General features: G+C 45.4%; 1 protein-coding gene across 1 annotated transcript in view; it reads right to left on the bottom strand.

Annotated features, from left to right (window-relative positions):
* LOC124613646 (mucin-5AC-like) overlaps positions 1 to 19,975 on the bottom strand; it is a 253,948-nt gene that overhangs the window by 83,598 nt on the left and 150,375 nt on the right. Inside the window, exon 2 of the mRNA XM_047142361.1 lies at positions 11,607 to 11,681. Within this exon, the coding sequence (XP_046998317.1) occupies positions 11,607 to 11,681 (75 nt within the window). The remainder of the gene's footprint in view (positions 1 to 11,606; positions 11,682 to 19,975) is intronic.

Here is a 19,975-nt window from a genome sequence, read left to right on the forward strand (position 1 = left end):
TGCATATTCAAAGGAACATTGCGTCGTAATTCGGAATAACGCAGGCACTGCAATATCGAGTTTTTAACATGGTGTGTCCGCCAGCACGCCACATGCCGACAGCGCCAGGGCGCGCCGTATCGCAACGCGCAGCACCCTGCAGGAGGCCTGTGTTCTGGGAACTGCTGGCCAAGGGATGGCTTAGAGGTAAGACTTGTAAGGTGCAGTGAGAGGATACCACCCGGCTCTTTTGTGCTTGGGAGTGAGGCACCCACAGCTGTCAGGCTGGCGCCAGGCTAACTGAATTTTTATCGACTCTGCTAGGAAATAACAATACCAGCTACCATTGACTAATATAAATAACTAATGGTGTGGGAGAACAGAACTCGCTTATGCATACGTGAAGAAGTCCATCTTGGGTGAAACGAACAATACGACACGTAGTACGAATAAGAGATTGCGTATTTCTGAGCTCCAGCGCTAAAAAGTCCCAATATTGATTAATTATAGTGAACAGTTTATGGAAGGGAGACTGCTGCCTTTTAGAATATTTCTGACTGGTCGCCACTTCGAGGAATCGCTGTCATTGGTGGTAAAAATCATGCACAAGACTCACGCTCACAAAGAAAGAGTAAGAAAAAAATGCAGCTTCTTTCTGGGAGTGCTCTGTAGAACGACACATCCGAGACTGGACAGTGTACTCTTCAACAGAGAGAGGGACTTCGGGCGCTGGGCAGCCTTCGGTGCAGAATACTGCAGCCACCAGAGGAGCCACTCACGGGCGCCGATAATGTTAAGCATTTAAGCTCGGTCAGCAGCAGCAGCGATCACTAACCAAGTTGTAGGAGGCATGTGAAGAATTTGGACGGATGTTAGGACTTCCATTATTTACTTAAAGTTCGCTTATTAGCAAAAAATGGCTCAAGTGGCTCTGAGCACTATGCGACTTAACTTCTGAGGTCATCAGTTGCCTAGAACTTAGAACTAATCAAACCTAACTAACCTAAGGACATCACACACATCCATGCCCGAGGCAGGATTCGAACCTGCGACCGTAGCGGTCGCTCGGCTCCAGACTGTAGCGCCTAGAACCGCACGGCCACTCCGGCAGTTGTAAGCTCTACATGTGCTGAGTCAAGGGAGTAGGTGCATGCATAATTCTTTCTGAAGGTCTTCCTTTCCTCTTTGATTAAATTTTGGCACTCAGTGTGTGACTTCTACAAACGTAGTTGTTTCCCCAAATACTCTGTTGACTTTAACGTATTGAACTCAGACACGTTATTCGTTCTTTGACAAGATGGTGATATTTTAATTCAGTTGAAGACAGTGTTAATATTTCATGAACGTAATTGTCTGCTATCACTTGTGCACTTCGTGTTGAATTTGAAATCTACAGGGACTTATAATAAACAGGAGCTAATAGAGGTCACTGTTTCATTCTCTCGCTTGTGAATTACAGGATCCGTGTTTCAAAATTCAGTTCGTTAAATTGTCTATGGCACGACACCTGTAATTAAATTCACGTGATCCTATGGGGAATGATCTGTTTATCGGTAGCGTCACCCATTGTGGCTCAGTCTGACACCCGTAGAAGTATGTCTGTTGCTCAGCTGTAGCCTCACAAATAGCAAGGTGTTCATCGTCTTCGCCGTCTCCCTCAGGTAGGAATTCGTTATGGACCAACTCCTTGCTGTGGAAAAAGGGCGATTAGTATCGCATTAATCTTGGATTTTATTAGGAATTCGTTATGGACCAACTCCTTGCTGTGGAAAAAGGGCGATTAGTATCGCATTAATCTTGGATTTTATCTGTCGACTATTTTTGGGTGGCAGGAAAGACGATGAACACCACTCCATTGACTGTCGCTAGGTCTCCGAATCGTATTGGTAGCAACAGATTTCGTCTGCCGTAATGACGCAGATGCCCAGCAAAGCGTGACAACGTTGTTTCGATCGATTTCACAAGAAGTGTTTGCTGACAGCTTTACGGACGATGTCAAAAATGGCTCTGAGCACTATGGGACTTAACATATTTGGTCATCAGTCCCCTAGACTTAGAACTACTTAAACCTAACTAACCTAAGGACATCACACACATCAATGCCCGGAGCAGGATTCGAACCTGCGACCGTAGCGGTCACGCGTTTCCAGACTGAAGCGCCTAGAACCGCACGGCCACACCGGCCGGCAACGGACGATATCTGAAGTGTGTTGAAACTAATCGTGATTACTTTGAAGGGCTATAAAGGTATTTTATTTGTAATTCTTGTTTCCTTTATTTTCTGAGACCATTCACCAAACTTTTCAGAAGGACCTTGTTTGGTGCCATGTTAGCTTTAGTACATAGTATATTTACTATTATGTTTGTAGATTCATTTATATAAAATAACTGTCTACCAACACTAGAAAATTTTAAATCATATGTTCGAATTTTTACTTGAAGAGCCTATTGCATGAATGCCTCGTAACGGCCGCTGGATCCCTCACTAAATTGTTAACACTGGTCCACGGCACAGTTGTGCATTTGAATTTGACGAGATAGGAAGTGCCCACCTTATTTTAGTGTGATACGTTTCGTTACATACACAGGTATATACACTGCCTGATAAAAAAGTAAACTACCCAGAAGGGAAGGAAGAAACGAAATGAAACGCCACAGACGTTTGATGTTATTTCAGTGATCTCAGAATTGAGTCACATGTACAAAAAACGTGGCACTATGAACCCACTTATCAGTATGACGTTGCACCTCTTCTCGACTGGAGGCATGCATTGACTCTGTTGGGAAGGGTGTCCTAAGGCCATCGCACTTGATGCCAGCTGGTCCACAACACCTGTAACTAGTCCTTGATGTCTCACTGGTACAGAGTTGAAGTTCGAGCCTGTCACAAGTATGTCCTGCTGGGCACAAAACTGGCCACGGGAGTACCTCACCATCACGCATATACACTGAAGCGCCAAAGGAACTGGTATATGCATGAGTATTCAAATACAGAGATAAAACAGCCAGAATAAGGCGTTGCAGGCGGCAACGCCCATATAAGACAACAAGTGTCTGGCGCAGTTGTTAGATCGGTTACTGCTGCTGCAATGGCACGTTATCAAGATCTAAGTGAGTTTGAACGTGGTGTTATAGTCGGCGCACGAGCGATGGAACACAGCATCCCAGAGGTACCGATGAAGTGGGGAGTTTCCCTTACGACCGTTTCACAATTGTACCGTCAATATCAGGAATCCGGTAAAACATCAATCTCCGACATCGCTGCGGCCGGAAGAAGATCCTGTAAGAATGGGACCAACGACGACTAAAGAGAATACTTCAATGTGACAGACGTGCAACCTTTTACATCCCACCTGGAAGGCGGCGCGTGAGTCTGCTCCTGAAAACTGAAGGGTAGGCCGAATGTAGGATGCTAGGAGGAGCAGGTGAGGTAGAACATGTGGTACTGCAATTCAAAATGGTTTTGCTTAACTTTGGCTGTGATGAGCACGTAGGTGCGAAGCTGTACATCGAGTTACAAAGTTACAAGTAGTGGCTCGCCCACTATGAAATAGAAACAATGTTGCTTGGTCGTCTGCTCGGCATCAAATTGGCTGAATCTGGAGCGGTGCTCGCAGTGCTGCACAGCGCCGGCTATAGGGCGCTGTTGTCGGTTTCGGTGTCGTAGTGCCAACCTACGAACTTGCACCTGCGCCGTGGCATCGTAGCTATCGATAACACACAATCCTTCCGCAGATTGCTGCAGATTTCAATCAGAATCAACAAGTGTAAGCGTGCGAACCATACTACGAAACATCATCGACATATTCTTTCGGATCTGAAGGCTCCCTGCTGTACACTTGGTGACTGCATGACACAAAGCATTACGCATCGCCTGGACTCGTCAACAGCGGCAATCGACTGTTGATGGCTGGAAACATTTGCCTGGTCGGAGCGTGTGCAGTTGGAGTGATAAGTGACCCCTGATACGTCTAGATACGACTCTGACAGGTAATACGAACGTGAGCATCCTGCCTGATCATCTGCACTAATTTATGTCCTTTGTGTATTCTGACGATCTTGGGCAATTCCATCAGGACAAAGCGACACCCCACTCCTCAGAATCGCTACAGAGTGGCTCCAGGAACACTTTTCCGAGTTTAAACACCTCCGCTGGCCACCAGACTCCCGAGACATGAACTTTGTTGAGAGTATCTGGGATGCCTAGGAACCTGCTGTTCAGAAGAGACCTGTACCCCCTCGTACTCTTACGGATCTATGGACAGCCCTGCAGGATTCATGGTGTCAATTCCCTCCAGCACTACTTCAGGCTTTAGTCGAGTCCATGACAGGTCGTTTGAGGCACTCCTGCTTACTCGTGGGGGCTCTACACGATGTTAGGTAGGTCTACCTGTTTCTTTGGCTCTTAAGTGTAGTTCATAGAAACATGTGCAATGTGTGGACGAGCGTTGTCTTGCTGAAATCGGCACCACGATACTATCGCATGAGAGGTAACACATGAGGACACAGGGTGTCCGTCAAGTACCATTGTGCCATCAGATTTCCCTCAATAACAGCCAGCCGTCATCCGAAGCTCTCCATACCATGATGCAAGAAGTAATATCGAACTGCCTCTCGAAAACATTGGAGGAATGGGACCTGTCCTCAGGTAACTGCCACGGTCGCCGACGATGGTCATCCAGGGTAGTGTACAACAGCGATTAATCCATAAACGAAGCGCGACACCATTCATCAACAGTTCAAACTTCCCAATCACGCCACCACTCGATACGCAACTATTTGTACTGTGGCGTGACGGCAGTGTACACATGGCACGGTAACTCCCTAGACTAGCTGCTGCCAGTCTCCGGCGAATGTTCCTAGATTACACAGAATGTTGTAGGAAATCCATTACCTGTTCTCGGATGGTAGGCGCAGAGGTGAAGGGGTTAGGATGTACATGGTGCACAATAAGGAGATCCTCCATTGTGATGGTCAGACGTGGTCCACTGAAAGCTTACGATCAGTGTGCCTATATTCAATTTCCCATGCCGTCCTATATCGGGTCACTGCACATCTGAATGTCCCACAAATCTGGATAGTGCACGATTCGGCCAGCCGACCAAATGGAGGCCCAAAATGAGGATCCTTTAAAACTCTTCCAGGTGCTGACAACAATGTCTTACTATAGTACACGGCATCTCTGTGTCTTTCTCAGTAATCGCTCAACGTTTGACGCTGTTCACATCCCAAGGTCTCGTAACAGCACTAAACACGAAGAGCACTGATGTATTGGTGGCCGCTCTGTCACGGACGGAACGAAGTGATGCAATGGTAATGACGATTGTTAAAATCCGCGTCCGATTTAGGTTTTCTGTGATTTTCCTAAACTTAAGGAAAACGTCGAAGTGATTCCTTCGAAGCGGCACGGCCTATTTTCTTCCCCGCGCATCCTTAATGCGAACTTGTGCTCGGTCTCTAACTACTTTGTTGTCGATGGGACCTAAGCCTCTAATCTTCCTTACCTTTTCCTTCTACCTGTCACGAAGAATTGCACATGTAATCATTTACGTCCACCTTCCCCCCCTCGCCCCTCTCAATCGTGTCTGTATGTACGAAATTACATTGTCATCCAGCCAAGACTTCCCGGTGCTTAATTCTTTTGTCGGTCAATCAATACACAAGATGTTTCAAAAATTATCAAGTATTCATGAAGGAGGTAGTATTGATCCAAAGCTAGAAGTAAGGTTCTTAAAATTAGCTCGCAAACCAGTACCTATTGAGATAAGGGCCGAGTAACGTGTAGCATTAAGTCGTGTAGGACGTCACAAGAGATGGGACAATAAATTACCGCAATACACACACGCGTGGGTAGATGCAAATCCTTAAGTAATCCTGAAAGTGAGGCATCAGTATGGTTTAGTTATGAGCTTATAGACAAGGATCGTCTGTGACAGGCACATGGGGGCATACAATGTCTCAAACAGAATAACAGACGTTACGTATCACCGATTTCTGCGCGCTGAATTACCAGCGTTGCCCTTTCAGAGGGGCAGCGACTGTGTTTTATGCACGACTGGGGACCACCTCATTTTCTACGAACTGCGTGAAAGTACCCAACGCAACGTTTCATGGGCGATGGAGTATCGAGGAGGTGTTGGAACTAAATCCGCTGGATTTCTGGCTGCAGGGGCGTTCAAAGGCACTAGAGTATGCCCAAACTGTCGACGATGTACAGGCGTTACAGCTGTGTGTGACCAATGCATGTGTTGCAAATCGAATGGAGCCAGCTGTATTTGGACGAGTGCCTGGTTCACTGGGTAACCGTATGTACATTAAAATAGTATTAACTAGATACTAAACTGGCTCGTTACACACAGAGGGAAGATTAGGGCTTTTTTGTGCGGAATAAATCATCTGCAGTTCTACCTAAGGGCAAGAAGTGGTCTCGAGGAGAGTTAATTAAGTGGAATTCATGGATGTTGTTCTCTGCCGAGGGAAAGAAAATCATGCTGATGTTTGCCGCGCGTCAAATTTACGATCACATAAATCGCGGATAAGGCTGCTTCCTCGCTTGTCGCCGGCCGAAGTGGCCGTGCGGTTAAAGGCGCTGCAGTCTGGAACCGCAAGACCGCTACGGTCGCAGGTTCGAATCCTGCCTCGGGCATGGATGTTTGTGATGTCCTTAGGTTAGTTAGGTTTAACTAGTTCTAAGTTCTAGGGGACTAATGACCTCAGCAGTTGAGTCCCATAGTGCTCAGAGCCAGAGCCTCGCTTGTCGGCTGACCATTAGCTTGTGACCCCAATAAACTTGCTCATTTTCTAGTCTCATAAATAACTGCCCTCCATATGAGGCTAAAGAAAACTGCATACCTTTCGGGCTGTTTGTCAAGGAGACGGGCTCCACAGATTTTCGCGGCGAGGTGAGGCTGCCGCACGGTGTACATGCGTCTTGACAGGGTTCTGTGTTTCACCTCGGTGTGATATCCGTCCACGACAACGGGTAACGGTCAGAGCCAGCGTTAGCGAATACTATCAAAGTGCACTGCGACCGGCGCAGTGCAATCAATGACAAGTATTTCAGATCTTAAATGTTTCGCAGTGAATTTGCGTGCTAAGCGTCCCTTGTGGCGGCGTGGGTACAGAAGGACGCTGTTAAATACTGGAGCAGACTGTATCTGATGGACACACGTGTATCAAACCAGCTGATTTTCCGCTGTTGTCCGGTTACGTATTAATACCATGTGACCCTCTTCAGTCCCCCACCTCATACCTATAGGTTCTAGGAATATCTTACCCCCAGTACTTTCCCAGAAAGTAAGTGGTACATGTACCAAGCATGGGTGAAATACTTCCACGCATTCCACAATTACGCTTCACATGTCAACCTACTTCTCTTCCATCAACCCACCACCAACCTCATTCCCCTACCCACCTCTGTGGGGCAAGTATCATGAGAACTGTCACCAGTCAGGTCAGTAACTGGAATATTATACATTACATGCACTACTCCACTTCTAAGGGTGTCCAACGACAGGAATACTAAGTCAAATATACACCAAGGGGGCTTAAAATTGCTCTTTACTCGTTAACAGTTGAATTAGCTGTTTTCATTACGTTGATAATAGATGGATGTAGAATGTATTTCATACTCTATTAGTTTAACATTTCTCAAAGGTGAACGGACATGAACCTCCCAACCCTCTCCTTCCCCCCCGCCCCCGAAAAAAGGAAAAGCGTTTATCTTTTTGTACATACGCATACGTTTCCAAACTCCTCAGTTTTCTTTTGGAGAGTAAAGCAGTATGAAAACCAAGAGTGGGGAAATTACAGCTTATGTTTTACAAAGGTTAGTTTTCAGTTTCTTGGTTTGTTGCATCGATGGGCTTGCTTCTTGAGCGCCTGAGGAGATCACTGCAAAAGTGCACATCCACAGATTTATATTTTGTAAATTCTGGTTTTGTCAAAGTTGTGAGAGTTTATTGGCATTTTAGTACTTAAATCAATTGCATCTTACATTTCTCTCAATTACAGTTTGTTGGAAGTTGTTTACAGAGATGTACTAGCACTTACGTAAACAAATTATAATATTAAAAAAATTAATCATTATTCTTATTAAAATCCGGGGCACCTGTGGCACGTTAAAAAGGAGGATGACAAAAATTAACTTTTTTAGGGGATGGGGAGTGTGGAGAGATTGTAACAAATTGTGAAACCCCCTGCATCCCACTCCCCAGAATCAAATCTGTTTGTCAGTTAGTCTGTTCCTCGCTCCATATATTAAATTCACGAGAAACGTTATGCTTTGAAGCATGCAGCAGCACAAAAACAGAACGCTTATATACAACTTCAGAAATAAAAAAATAATAATTTATGGCTACCTGCTGAGTATTTACAATTTTCAATGAATAATTCTCTCTATTCAAAATTTTCTCTGTGGTATAGAAGGAACTGATCACACAAGTTTTCTCGCTGAAATGGAGTGACCCAAGCCATCAGAAGCGGCCGGTGCAACATTTGCTCAGTCTCAACGATTCATTTCTGGAAACGCTAATCCTTTCCACTAATGGCTACGATATCCTCACAAAACGATTTGCCCTTGACGCTGTATTGGATACAGTTTGTGTGGGGTGAACTGAGTTGTTTCCATAAAATTTCCGTCAGTGTTGACGCTGGTAACTGCAAGTGGTGATTAAATACCCCGCACCACCAAACTGATTTCTGCGGCCTCCGAATGAAACTGCCACTCGATGAGTCAGGTAGGTGCTTTTTAAGTTGCACCCCTCCACCAAAGCGTCCTGTCGTATCTCTTTCTTTAAGTTGTTCGTTTCATCTTCTGAACGATGTCACAGGTATAGCACGACACACAAATTGCCAATGAGGAACGGGCTTGTAAATTGTCCATGTTTCTACATCGACATTAGTGGTGCCATCTTGAAAACAGCATAAAATCGTCTTTGATGAGCCCATGGTGCATATTTTTCTATGGGAAAGCATGAAGGAAGACCTCTGTATGAAACTCAAGTAAGTAGGGTAACTGGGTGGTTGCGTCCGAGTTCTTGTTTTCATTGTAGAACAAGGACATTTCAGAGACAGCGACAAAATTCAGTGTTTCTTGTAATCCGTGCAATGTGACCAGCAGTTGTTGGTGTGAACAAAGTAGAAGAATGTGGGATAAGAGCAGGTAATCGGGTGAAACTGGGTACCGTGTTTCTGATGTCTTTATTTATGGCCTTTGGTGGAGAGACACAGAATTACGCTCCACTAATGAAGGCAAGTTCATAGGCTTAGTCGATCTGAAAACAGCGTTCGACAATGTAAAATGGCGCAAGCTTTTCGAAATCCTGAGAACATATACAAAACGTACAAAAAACCAAGAGGTAACAATAAGAGTAAAAGACCAAGAACGAAGTGTACGAAGTAAAAATGGTGTAACATAGTCTTTCGCCACTGCTGTTCAGTCTATACGTCGAAGGAGCAATGTGGAAATAAAAGAAAGGTTAAAGAGCGGGATTAAAATTCAAGTTGAGAGGATTCGCTGATGACATTACTGTCCTCGGTGAAGGTGAGGAAGAACTACAGGATCTTCTGAATAGAATGATCAGTCTAATGAGTGCAGAATATGGATTTAGAGCAAATCGGGGCCGTGCGGGGTAGCCGCGTGGTCTCAGGCACCTTGCCACGGTTCGCGCGGCTCCCCCCGTCGGAGGTTCGAGTCCTCCCTCGGGCATGGGTATGTGTCTTGTCCTTAGTTTAAAAGTGTGTAAGCCTAGGAACCGATGACCTCAGCAGTTTGGTCCCACAGGAACTTACCACCAATCTCCAGTTTCCAGTAAATCCAAGAAAGACGAAAGTAATGAGAAGAAGGGGAAATGAGATCAGCGGGAAACTTAACATCTTAACTGGTTATCACGACGTTGATGAAGTTAAGGAATTCTACTGCCTAGGCACCAAAATAAACCATGATGGACAGAGCAAGGAGGACATAAAAAAGCAGCCTAGCACTGGCATTCCTGGCCAGGAGAAGTCTACCAGCTTCAAACATAAACCTTAATTTGAAGAAGAAATTTCTGAGAATGTACGTCTGGAGCACAGAACTGTATGGCAGTTAGACATGGACTGTGGGAAAACTGAAACAGAAGAGAATACAACTATTTAAGATTTCGTACTACAGAAGAATGTTGAAAAATATGTGGGCTGATAAGATAAGAAATGAGGAAGTTCTCCGCAGAACCGGCGAGGAAAGAAAAATATAGAAAACACTGACAAGAAGAAGGGACAGGATGATAGGACATTTGTTAAGACAGCAGTATGGTAGCACAGGGAGCTGTAGAGGGCAAAAAATGCACAGAAAGAAAGAGTTTGGAATACGTACAGCAGATGATTGAGCATATCGGTTGCAAATGCTACTGTGAGATGAAAATCTTGGCACAGAAAGAAAAAAGAAAAGCTCAAGAAGAAAGAGCGACCATATTAGGTTCTTGTTGCTCTTCAGTTCACCCCGTCTGTGAAGGTACGTTTGTTTTACGGTATCAATTGAGTGATGTTCTTATGATTTTCAACTGAGATTATTTAATGGCCACTTCACTTATAAAAACTTTGTTTAGTCAAGAATATGACATGTTCTACGGTCGCAGGTTCGAATCCTGCCTCGGGCATGGGTGTGTGTGATATCCTTAGGTTAGTTAGTTTTAAGTAGTCCTAAGTTCTAGGGGACTTATGACCTAAGATGTTGAGTCCCATAGTGCTCAGAGCCATTTGAACCATTTGAACCATGACATGTTCTTTTATTTTTAAACTGCGATTATTTAATAGTTATTACAGTTATAAAAGTTATGTTTAGTCAGGAGTATTATATGATTAGTAAGTATTTATGCACTAGCAAACAACGGGGATTTGGTTGAGCAATAGTGTGCTTTTGTTTCGTTTTTATAACGTCTGCTCTTGGGGTATGACCAGACACACTGAGTGGGGTCAAGACCGGGCATTACCCAGTCAATCCTTTGACAATGATTCTGTGGATGAAGACGATAAAAACAGTTTAGACGTCAGTTGCTTGTATTCTGAAGACGTATTTTCAAATTCAGAAGGAGACTGGATTCAACGCTAAAAATGTCTTCACTGGGTCCAGAAAAGCTGTAGCGGAGCAGATGATGTGGATTGTTACTTTACATGTGAAATTTGTGAATAATATTATTAGTTAAATCATATTACAGTAAACAATTCTGCCGCTTTTCCACTGAATATCTTGTTTCTCTATATTCCCATAAAGTATTTACGAGTGCCCACTCCTACTCCACTAGTGGATTAACATGAAGTCATTTGACTTTTCCTATGAAGTGACCTCTCACTAAAAAGTACTGAAGCTATTAGTTTTAAGGACTAATATATTGTGCTCAATTAAATAATGAATAGTTTTTCTAAATCTGACAATTTATAAGTTCAACAGTTTACCTCTAAAGGGTCTTGTAGCCTTAGCTCATCGATCTTACCCCGCTTTTCTCTGCTTAGTTTGACACACTCTCCCGTGGATATAATATTTATTCGTAAAGGTTTGGGATATTGCTTTTGTTCGTAAAGAGTATGCAACCACACTGTACTGCAAGGGTAAGACCATCCTGCAATAAGCACAGACTACGCTGCCTTACCTGGCCGGTGTCTTTGGTCGCCCCACTGTTGGCCCCTACTCCATAACTTGAACTGCCACTCTTGCTCCACGGTGTCTGAAAAGAGACAAGTCACATATCAGTAGAACTATACAACACTCAGGCCGGAAAACACTTTTTTCTTTAAATTCAGAAAACTGTCACATCAGCACCGGCTCTAAGCTCAATCTGTTTTCAGTATGTACAGGGAGTTCACAAAAGAATGACCTAATTGTGGAAGGCAATAATTACGAAACATGGGACGTGCGGGCCAGGAAATGTTGGTTGTTTGAATGAGTGTGATCTTTTTCAAAAAATCGTCGTTCGGCCACATCGGCCGGCGTTAGATGTCAATCAATGGGTTTTCTCAGTTTCCGGTCAAGAGTAAGAAGGCTCTCGACAGAAGGTGTTTGGTGTGCTACAGTTTGCAAAGAGTGAGTCAGGGATTTCCATCCAGCGTGCTTTTCGTCGGCTTTTTGGCATTGATCTGTCTACACTCAAAAACATTCGTCGTTGGTATCGCCAATTTGAAGAGACAGGATTCTTATGCAAAGGTGAGAGTCCAGATTGACCTCGCATTTCCGATGACAGGTTGGGAAGAGTTCGCCATACGTTTGAGCGGAGTCTCCGAAAGTCTACTCATCGCTCAAGCAGAGGACTGGCAGTGGCTCATAGACTGTCTGGCGAGTGTTAAGGCGTCGTTTGGTCTATAAACCATATGGGCTACAATTATTGCAAGCTCTTACGGTTATTGATAAAAGGAAACGGGCTGATTTCAGCAATGTTCGGCTAGAGGACGTGGTAGATGGTACATTTTTACCAAGGTTAATTTTCAGTGATGAAGCAACAATTTATGTTAGCTGTAAGGCAAACCGACATAACGTGCACATATAGGGACTCCAGAACCCTCATAACATTACTGACCACGAAAGAGACTAACTTAAAGCGAACCTTTTTTATGCCCTTGTGAAAAAGTCTGCGGTCCATTCTTTTTTGAGGAAAGCACAGAGACTGGAGTGAGTTGTCTTCAAATGCTGTACAATTGGCTTTTTCCACAACTTCAGGAGGACCCCGTTGACTTCCTTTTCCAACAGGTTGGGTCTCCACCGCACTGGCACATCAACGCACGTCACTTTCTCATGGACAATCTGCCTCAATGCTGGATAGGGCCCACAGGACCCCGAGACACTGGCTGCATTCTCGGCCTCCAAGGTCACCACGCGTGACTCTAAGCGATATTTTGCTGTGGGGATATGTGAAGGAAAGTGTATTCAGCTCCCTCTTACCTCGTGACATAGAAGAAGTGAAGAACAGAATAACAGCTGCCGTAACTTCTGTAAAAGCAGATCCATTGTGTAAAGTTTATGAAAAGCTTAGCTACCGTCTAGGTCTTGTTAGTGCTGCTGCTTGTGGACACATATAGCATTTGAACAGCATAGCTAAAACCTTAAGATTTTGTCGGTATTTTAATTCATCCCATGCAAGTAGTATGTTTTTGTCAATAAGTTTGGAATATTGAAATCAGGTCATTCTTTTTGAAACATCCTGTATGTTCCACATGCTCACGCATCTCGTCACTAAGAGGCTACAGAACGTATCACACCTAATGTATTCTAAATGGACCAGTAGCATGACTAGCAATGCCAGTCATTACAGCAGTACGACTATAGTGCTGGGTTCCACTTATATGATCACTGTTAGTTATGATTGTGCATTCCCCACGTCATGAACGTTCAACATTGTTCTGTAGCATAACCTTCTTGCGCTACTGAGTTAACATAAAAATAAACAAATATATTGTTCTACAGATCTTTCCAATTAGAACAGTGTGTTAAATTTGTAAGCAAACATTGTGCAGGAACCTCTCTGGTATCTTGTAAATATTACATTTATATACCAATATATTTACACCTTAGAGGCATTTTTGTTTAATAACTAGAGAAAATTTAGGATGAATTGTGAATACACAGTACTAGAAAATGTCCTTATAAACTCTGGCTAGGCTTCTTAATGGTGTGCTATATTCCGATGTAAAATTTGATAACAGGTTGATGGGAGGGATCGGACCGGTTATGCAAATCCTCAAGTATTGGAAAACAAAAATAAAATAGTACCTTATTACTCACTTCATCTATAATTTATTTCAATATTCAGATCTGTGAGGCCGGCCGCTGTGGCCAAGCGGTTCTAGGCGCTTCAGTCCGGAGTCGCTCTGCTGCTACGGTCGCAGGTTCGAATCCTGCCTCGGGGATGGATGAGTGATGTCCTTAGGTTGGTTAGGTTTAAGCAGTTCTACGTCTAGGGGACTGATGACCTCAGATGTTAAGTCCCATAGTGATTAGAGCCATTTTTAGAGCCAGATCTGTGATGTAAATTCCCGTAAACAGTAATGTTCATTCAGCACCCATTTTCAGCTTTAGTAGTTTTAGGAAAAAGCTGCTAGTGGTCTCTCAACTTAGTACAGCTGCATAAATAGCTAGAATGAGACAGCAGATAAGAACGGCAACTGGGCGGGGTAGGTGAAAGAGGAGTCGATATTGTCAAAGTTTCTGCTTTTTCATGCAATAGAAGAATCTGTCCTCCCACTCATTTATACTGAAACATCAAGGAGGATAGTAGATAAAGAAATTTTACTTAATGTGCTTACACAATATAGTAGGAAGAATGCTTGATTAAATCTGTAAAGGATTTCGGGATATAAAAGGCTACAACTTTTCCCAGCAACAGCTACTCTAACCCAGTTGGATATCGAGGCAGACTGATTATGGATGATAGATACGGCTACATCATTCCATGCTGTTTCAGCACTATGTCAGAGGTCCTTCAACAATAGTTGCTTGTCTCTCGGCACCCTGTGACCAGATGTTTCCAACGGGTAATAAATAATGGCGTGTGACGAGGGCCTCCCGTCGGGTAGACCGCCCGCCTGGTGCAAGTCTTTCGATTTGACGCCACTTCGGCGACTTGCGCGTCGAGGGGGGGTGAAATGATGATGATTAGGACAACACAGCAGCCAGCCCCTGAGCGGAGAAAATCTCCGACTCAGCCGGGAATCGAACCCAGGCCCTTACGATGGACAGTCTGTCGCGCTGACCACTCAGCTGCCGGGGGCGGACTCCAACGGGTGAGAGACCTGAGAACATCTGTATCGAGAAAGGAGTCACGGGCAATTACGGTCTTGCGCTATATTGTCTAAAGGCAATGTCATGCTCACCTTGAACATAGGTCATAGCCACAGGCCTTAACACGTCAGAAATGTGGTTGATCTCGTCCAAATTACCGGCTATGCAAACCAGACGTAAAAGCGTTGTGTATCCAGTGATCCCCATACCACAGCACTAGGTGTTCGATCTGTCTGACGATGGCGAAGGTAATGCGGCAACGTCCGTTCTCCTCGGAATCTCAGCACACGGATATGTCCGTCATGGTGCTGTATCCAATGGAGACACGATGACGTGGTGGCCCTGCCGTGTCCAGTGTTGGCGTCTGGTGCCACTGTTGTCGCACCTGTCTCTACTGCCGCGTCAAGGCAGATCGCGACAACGGTTGCCTTGCTGACAGTGCGTTGCTCTTCAAACGTCATAGCACTTTTCGCGTGACTACACTTCCTGCTACAAACAACCCAGTTTTTTCCTCAGTGTGTGTGACTGCTCTTTCACCTGTCCCGGCCATTTGCCGTTTTTATCTGCTGTCTCATACTAGGTATTTATGCAGCTGTACTAAGTTGAGAGACGATCCCGCTTGGCTAAGTGAACAATATGTGTGTCTTCTCGGACGCTAGTCGTATTGGACCGTTGACATTCTGCATGACGTTGAGTACGGCTCTCCTGAACCCATCGACCTCACACTCGCGAGTCATTCATGGGATGCCGGCCAGTGCAAGCAGCAATATTGTGGAACGATAAACTGTCGAATTCGGACATGCGCTTGTAGACATTTCTCCTTCTTACACGTAGCGTAACAAGATCTTCTCACACACAAATACGATTCGAAATTCAGTTTCTGAGTAAGAGACTCATTACATAATCTTTCCTTTTATACAAAATTGTATATGACGTTATTCATCCATTGAGGTGACAAAAGACCTGGGATAGCGATGTGCACTCACACAGATGGTCCTAATATCGCGCATCTACGATAGAAAAGAGCAGTTCACTGGAGGAGCTGTCAGTTGTACTCATGTGATTCAAATTAAAAAGTTTCCGACGTGATTATAGCCACACGACGGGAGTTAATAGATTTTGAACACGGTATGGTAGTTGGACTGCACACATGGGACATTGCACTTTGGAAATCGTTAGGCAATTCAGTATTGCGAGATTCACAGTGTCAAGGGCGTGCTGACAATACCGTGTTTTGGGCATTAACTCTCACCACGGACAACACAGTGGCCGACGGCCTTCACTTAACGATCGAGAGCAGCGGCGTTGTCAGTGACAACAGACAAGCAGCAGTGGTGAAATAACCCCAGGAATCAGTATGGCACCTACGACGAACGTGTCAGTTAGGACAGTGCGGCCAAATTTGGCGTTAATGGGCTATGGCACAAACGACCGACGCTTGAGCCTTTGCTACAGCATGACATCGTTTACATCACCCATCGTGGGATCGTGGCCATATCGGTTGTAACCTAGACTGAAAAACCGTGGGCGATCAGAAGAGTACCGATTTCAGTTGGTAAGAGTTGATAATAGGGTTCGAGTGCGGCACAGAAGCCGTGGACCCACGTTGTCGACAAGATACTGCTAGCTGGTGGTGGATTGTTTACATGGAATGGACTGAATCTTCTGGTCCAACTGAAACGGTCATTGATTGGAAATGGTTACGTTCGGCTGCTCGGAGACCATCTGCAATCATTCATGGACTTCATGTTCCCAAACAACGATAGTATTTTTATGGATGACAATTTCCCATGTCAGCAGGCCACAAGTGTTCATGATTGTTTTGAGTGAATGATCTGGCCACCAGATCGCCAGATGTATGGGACACAGTCGAGATGTCAGTCAGTGCACAAAACATTTTCGCAGATGTAGACAGCTATAGAGGCGGAATGGTTCAACATTTCTGCAGGGGACTTCCAGCTACTTGTTGAGTCCATGGCACGTAGAGTTGCCACACTACGACAGGCAAAAGGAGGTCCGACACGATATCAGCAGGTATCCACAGTGAACGTAGTTTGTGTGGATGGGCTGAAACCTTAATCGTTTGCATATTCAAGCAAGTAGTGCATTTTATGACAATTTGACGTTCGTTTCTTGCCGTTTTCAAGGTGTCGCTATTTTGATAACCAATAGCGTATTCCCCACAACTGTCAGCCTGTGTGAGTAGATTGGGATTTGTAGTTTCTGTACTTCAGAAAAGTGGTCTGCAGTGGCTGTTTCTGTCTGTTTATGTGTGAGCGAATGAATGTGTGAGTTGTGAAATATTACGGTTTCACGTTAAGTGACCTACGTTGCCTTTGTTGATTTTAAATTCTTCATCACATATGTACGATCTTTTGCTTGGAAATGAACGAGAGAATGCAACCAAGCAAGTTGCTACACGACAAATTAGTAAGGAAACAGGAGAGTAAAGTTCGTGCAGCCGCGTTACTCAGTCACTTGGAAGTATCAACAGCCACCAGCTGGGAAGCGTAAACATTTCAACACCGTTACTGTTTGTCAGGAAGACAGCTACCTCGACACTTTTGAGACTGCGAGCGAACTCAGCAAGAAACTGTTAGAAAAGCGCAGACCGTACTTCCTTCGTTACTCCCTTAATGTTGTGTAAGAGACACTAGGTAGAGCGCAAAAACGTCTAGTAGGGGTCTGACTAAGCAGTAAAGACACTGTAACAAAGTCTTTAACTAAATTTAGCGGAACTGAAGACCACTGACTACTCGACAAGAGCATAACCGATTCGGTCATTACGAATGACGTTGTAGAGCGGAGGCTCTCCTCGACGACTTACATACTCCACCTTCACAAGATGAGGACTCTCGATCAGTAGGCTTGATGGCGCTTATGTCGTTCGCACCCGATTCTCTTGTTATAATATGGTAACATGTTGTGTGTGAGATTGTTCTGGTATCGGTCTTACATTTGCTGCCTTACGAGATCAACGACCTGTAGCCACGGACAATAAAGTCCAGCCTCCATTCAGCACGACATCACGGCATCCGTCATCGAGGTCCACCTGATGGTACAACTCGGGCAGTGACCAGGGAGGGATTGAGTACTAGCCGAGACGGTGGGTGAATCAAACACACACGTCGCGGGCACCATTATCTCCAATCAGAGCTACCGACGCGGTGTGACTGCCTTGCTAGCGGGCGGCAAACTGTCGCACCAGGGTGTCATTAACTTCTACCGGGCTGATGCAGCTTTCTCGACAGCCCTGAGTCCGCTATTGGATCCAGCGGACTCCTCTCCGGATTACGTAGCTACCAGCAGTCGCAGAAGATACGACCACGTCTTGTATTCTGAGTAATAAATGGAATGATCTTGAATACTGTTTTATTGCATCTAATGACGTAACCCAGGTCCTCGGTCTGTATCCTGACAAAATAGGAGGGGATTCAAGTCCGGCAGTGGGCGGCCCCCACGATTTCCCTGTTTTCAGTACAGAGTCGAAGAAACTCGTAAAATCTGTGTCGTAACATATTGCGGAAACATCTGTGATAATACGTGGCGGAGGACAAGCTTGTGAAATGTTTACAGTTTTTGTAGCCTTTGATCATAACCGTTGACAGGAAGAATGACGAGAGGAGAACGACGATTAAAAAGTTTGTGACAGTTATTAGAGTGATTAAATAAATCGTGTAAGCAAATTTTTTAGTGAAGAGCTACTGTGAGTTATTATTCCAAGATAATATATCACTGGCTGAGCTTTTAAAACGATTATTATGTATTCATAAGCAAAATATTCTAACGGAATGCCATAAGAGAGGCTACATGAGAAAACTTTTAGAGCCTCGGTTAATGTTACTCCTGTAGTTCACTACACATTAAAATAAGGTACCAGAAACGGTGAAAGACTTGCTTATAACTTTGGGTGAGCACATTAGATGGGCAGAAAATACTATCGCTAGCTGCAGAAAGACTTCTACTTCCCCCTATGTCCTTCGAAAGTTACGGAACATGTTTTCACAGGATGTGAAACGTAATCTTGTGCAATCACTCATTTGGCCAAATACACTCCTGGAAATGGAAAAAAGAACACATTGACACCGGTGTGTCAGACCCACCATACTTGCTCCGGACACTGCGAGAGGGCTGTACAAGCAATGATCACACGCACGGCACAGCGGACACACCAGGAACCGCGGTGTTGGCCGTCGAATGGCGCTAGCTGCGCAGCATTTGTGCACCGCCGCCGTCAGTGTCAGCCAGTTTGCCGTGGCATACGGAGCTCCATCGCAGTCTTTAACACTGGTAGCATGCCGCGACAGCGTGGACGTGAACCGTATGTGCAGTTGATGGACTTTGAGCGAGGGCGTATAGTGGGCATGCGGGAGGCCGGGTGGACGTACCGCCGAATTGCTCAACACGTGGGGCGTGAGGTCTCCACAGTACATCGATGTTGTCGCCAGTGGTCGGCGGAAGGTGCACGTGCCCGTCGACCTGGGACCGGACCGCAGCGACGCACGGATGCACGCCAAGACCGTAGGATCCTACGCAGTGCCGTAGGGGACCGCACCGCCACTTCCCAGCAAATTAGGGACACTGTTGCTTCTGGGGTATCGGCGAGGACCATTCGCAACCGTCTCCATGAAGCAGGGCTACGGTCCCGCACACCGTTAGGCCGTCTTCCGCTCACGCCCCAACATCGTGCAGCCCGCCTCCAGTGGTGTCGCGACAGGCGTGAATGGAGGGACGAATGGAGACGTGTCGTCTTCAGCGATGAGAGTCGCTTCAGCCTTGGTGCCAATGATGGTCGTATGCGTGTTTGGCGCCGTGCAGGTGATCGCCACAATCAGGACTGCATTCGACCGAGGCACACAGGGCCAACACCCGGCATCATGGTGTGATGAGCGATTTCCTACACTGGCCGTACACCACTGGTGATCGTCGAGGGGACACTGAATAGTGCACAGTACATCCAAACCGTCATCGAACCCATCGTTCTACCATTCCTAGACCGGCAAGGGTACTTGCTGTTCCAACAGGACAATGCACGTCCGCATGTATCCCGTGCCACCCAACGTGCTCTAGAAGGTGTAAGTCAACTACCCTGGCCAGCAAGATCTCCGGATCTGTCCCCCATTGAGCATATTTGGGACTGGATGAAGCGTCGTCTCACGCGGTCTGCACGTCCAGCACGAACGCTGGTCCAACTGAGGCGCCAGGTGGAAATGGCATGGCAAGCCGTTCCACAGGACTACATCCAGCACC

Source organism: Schistocerca americana, chromosome 4 (genome assembly GCF_021461395.2).
Source record: "Schistocerca americana isolate TAMUIC-IGC-003095 chromosome 4, iqSchAmer2.1, whole genome shotgun sequence".
In the NCBI taxonomy this organism is placed as follows: domain Eukaryota; kingdom Metazoa; phylum Arthropoda; class Insecta; order Orthoptera; family Acrididae; genus Schistocerca; species Schistocerca americana.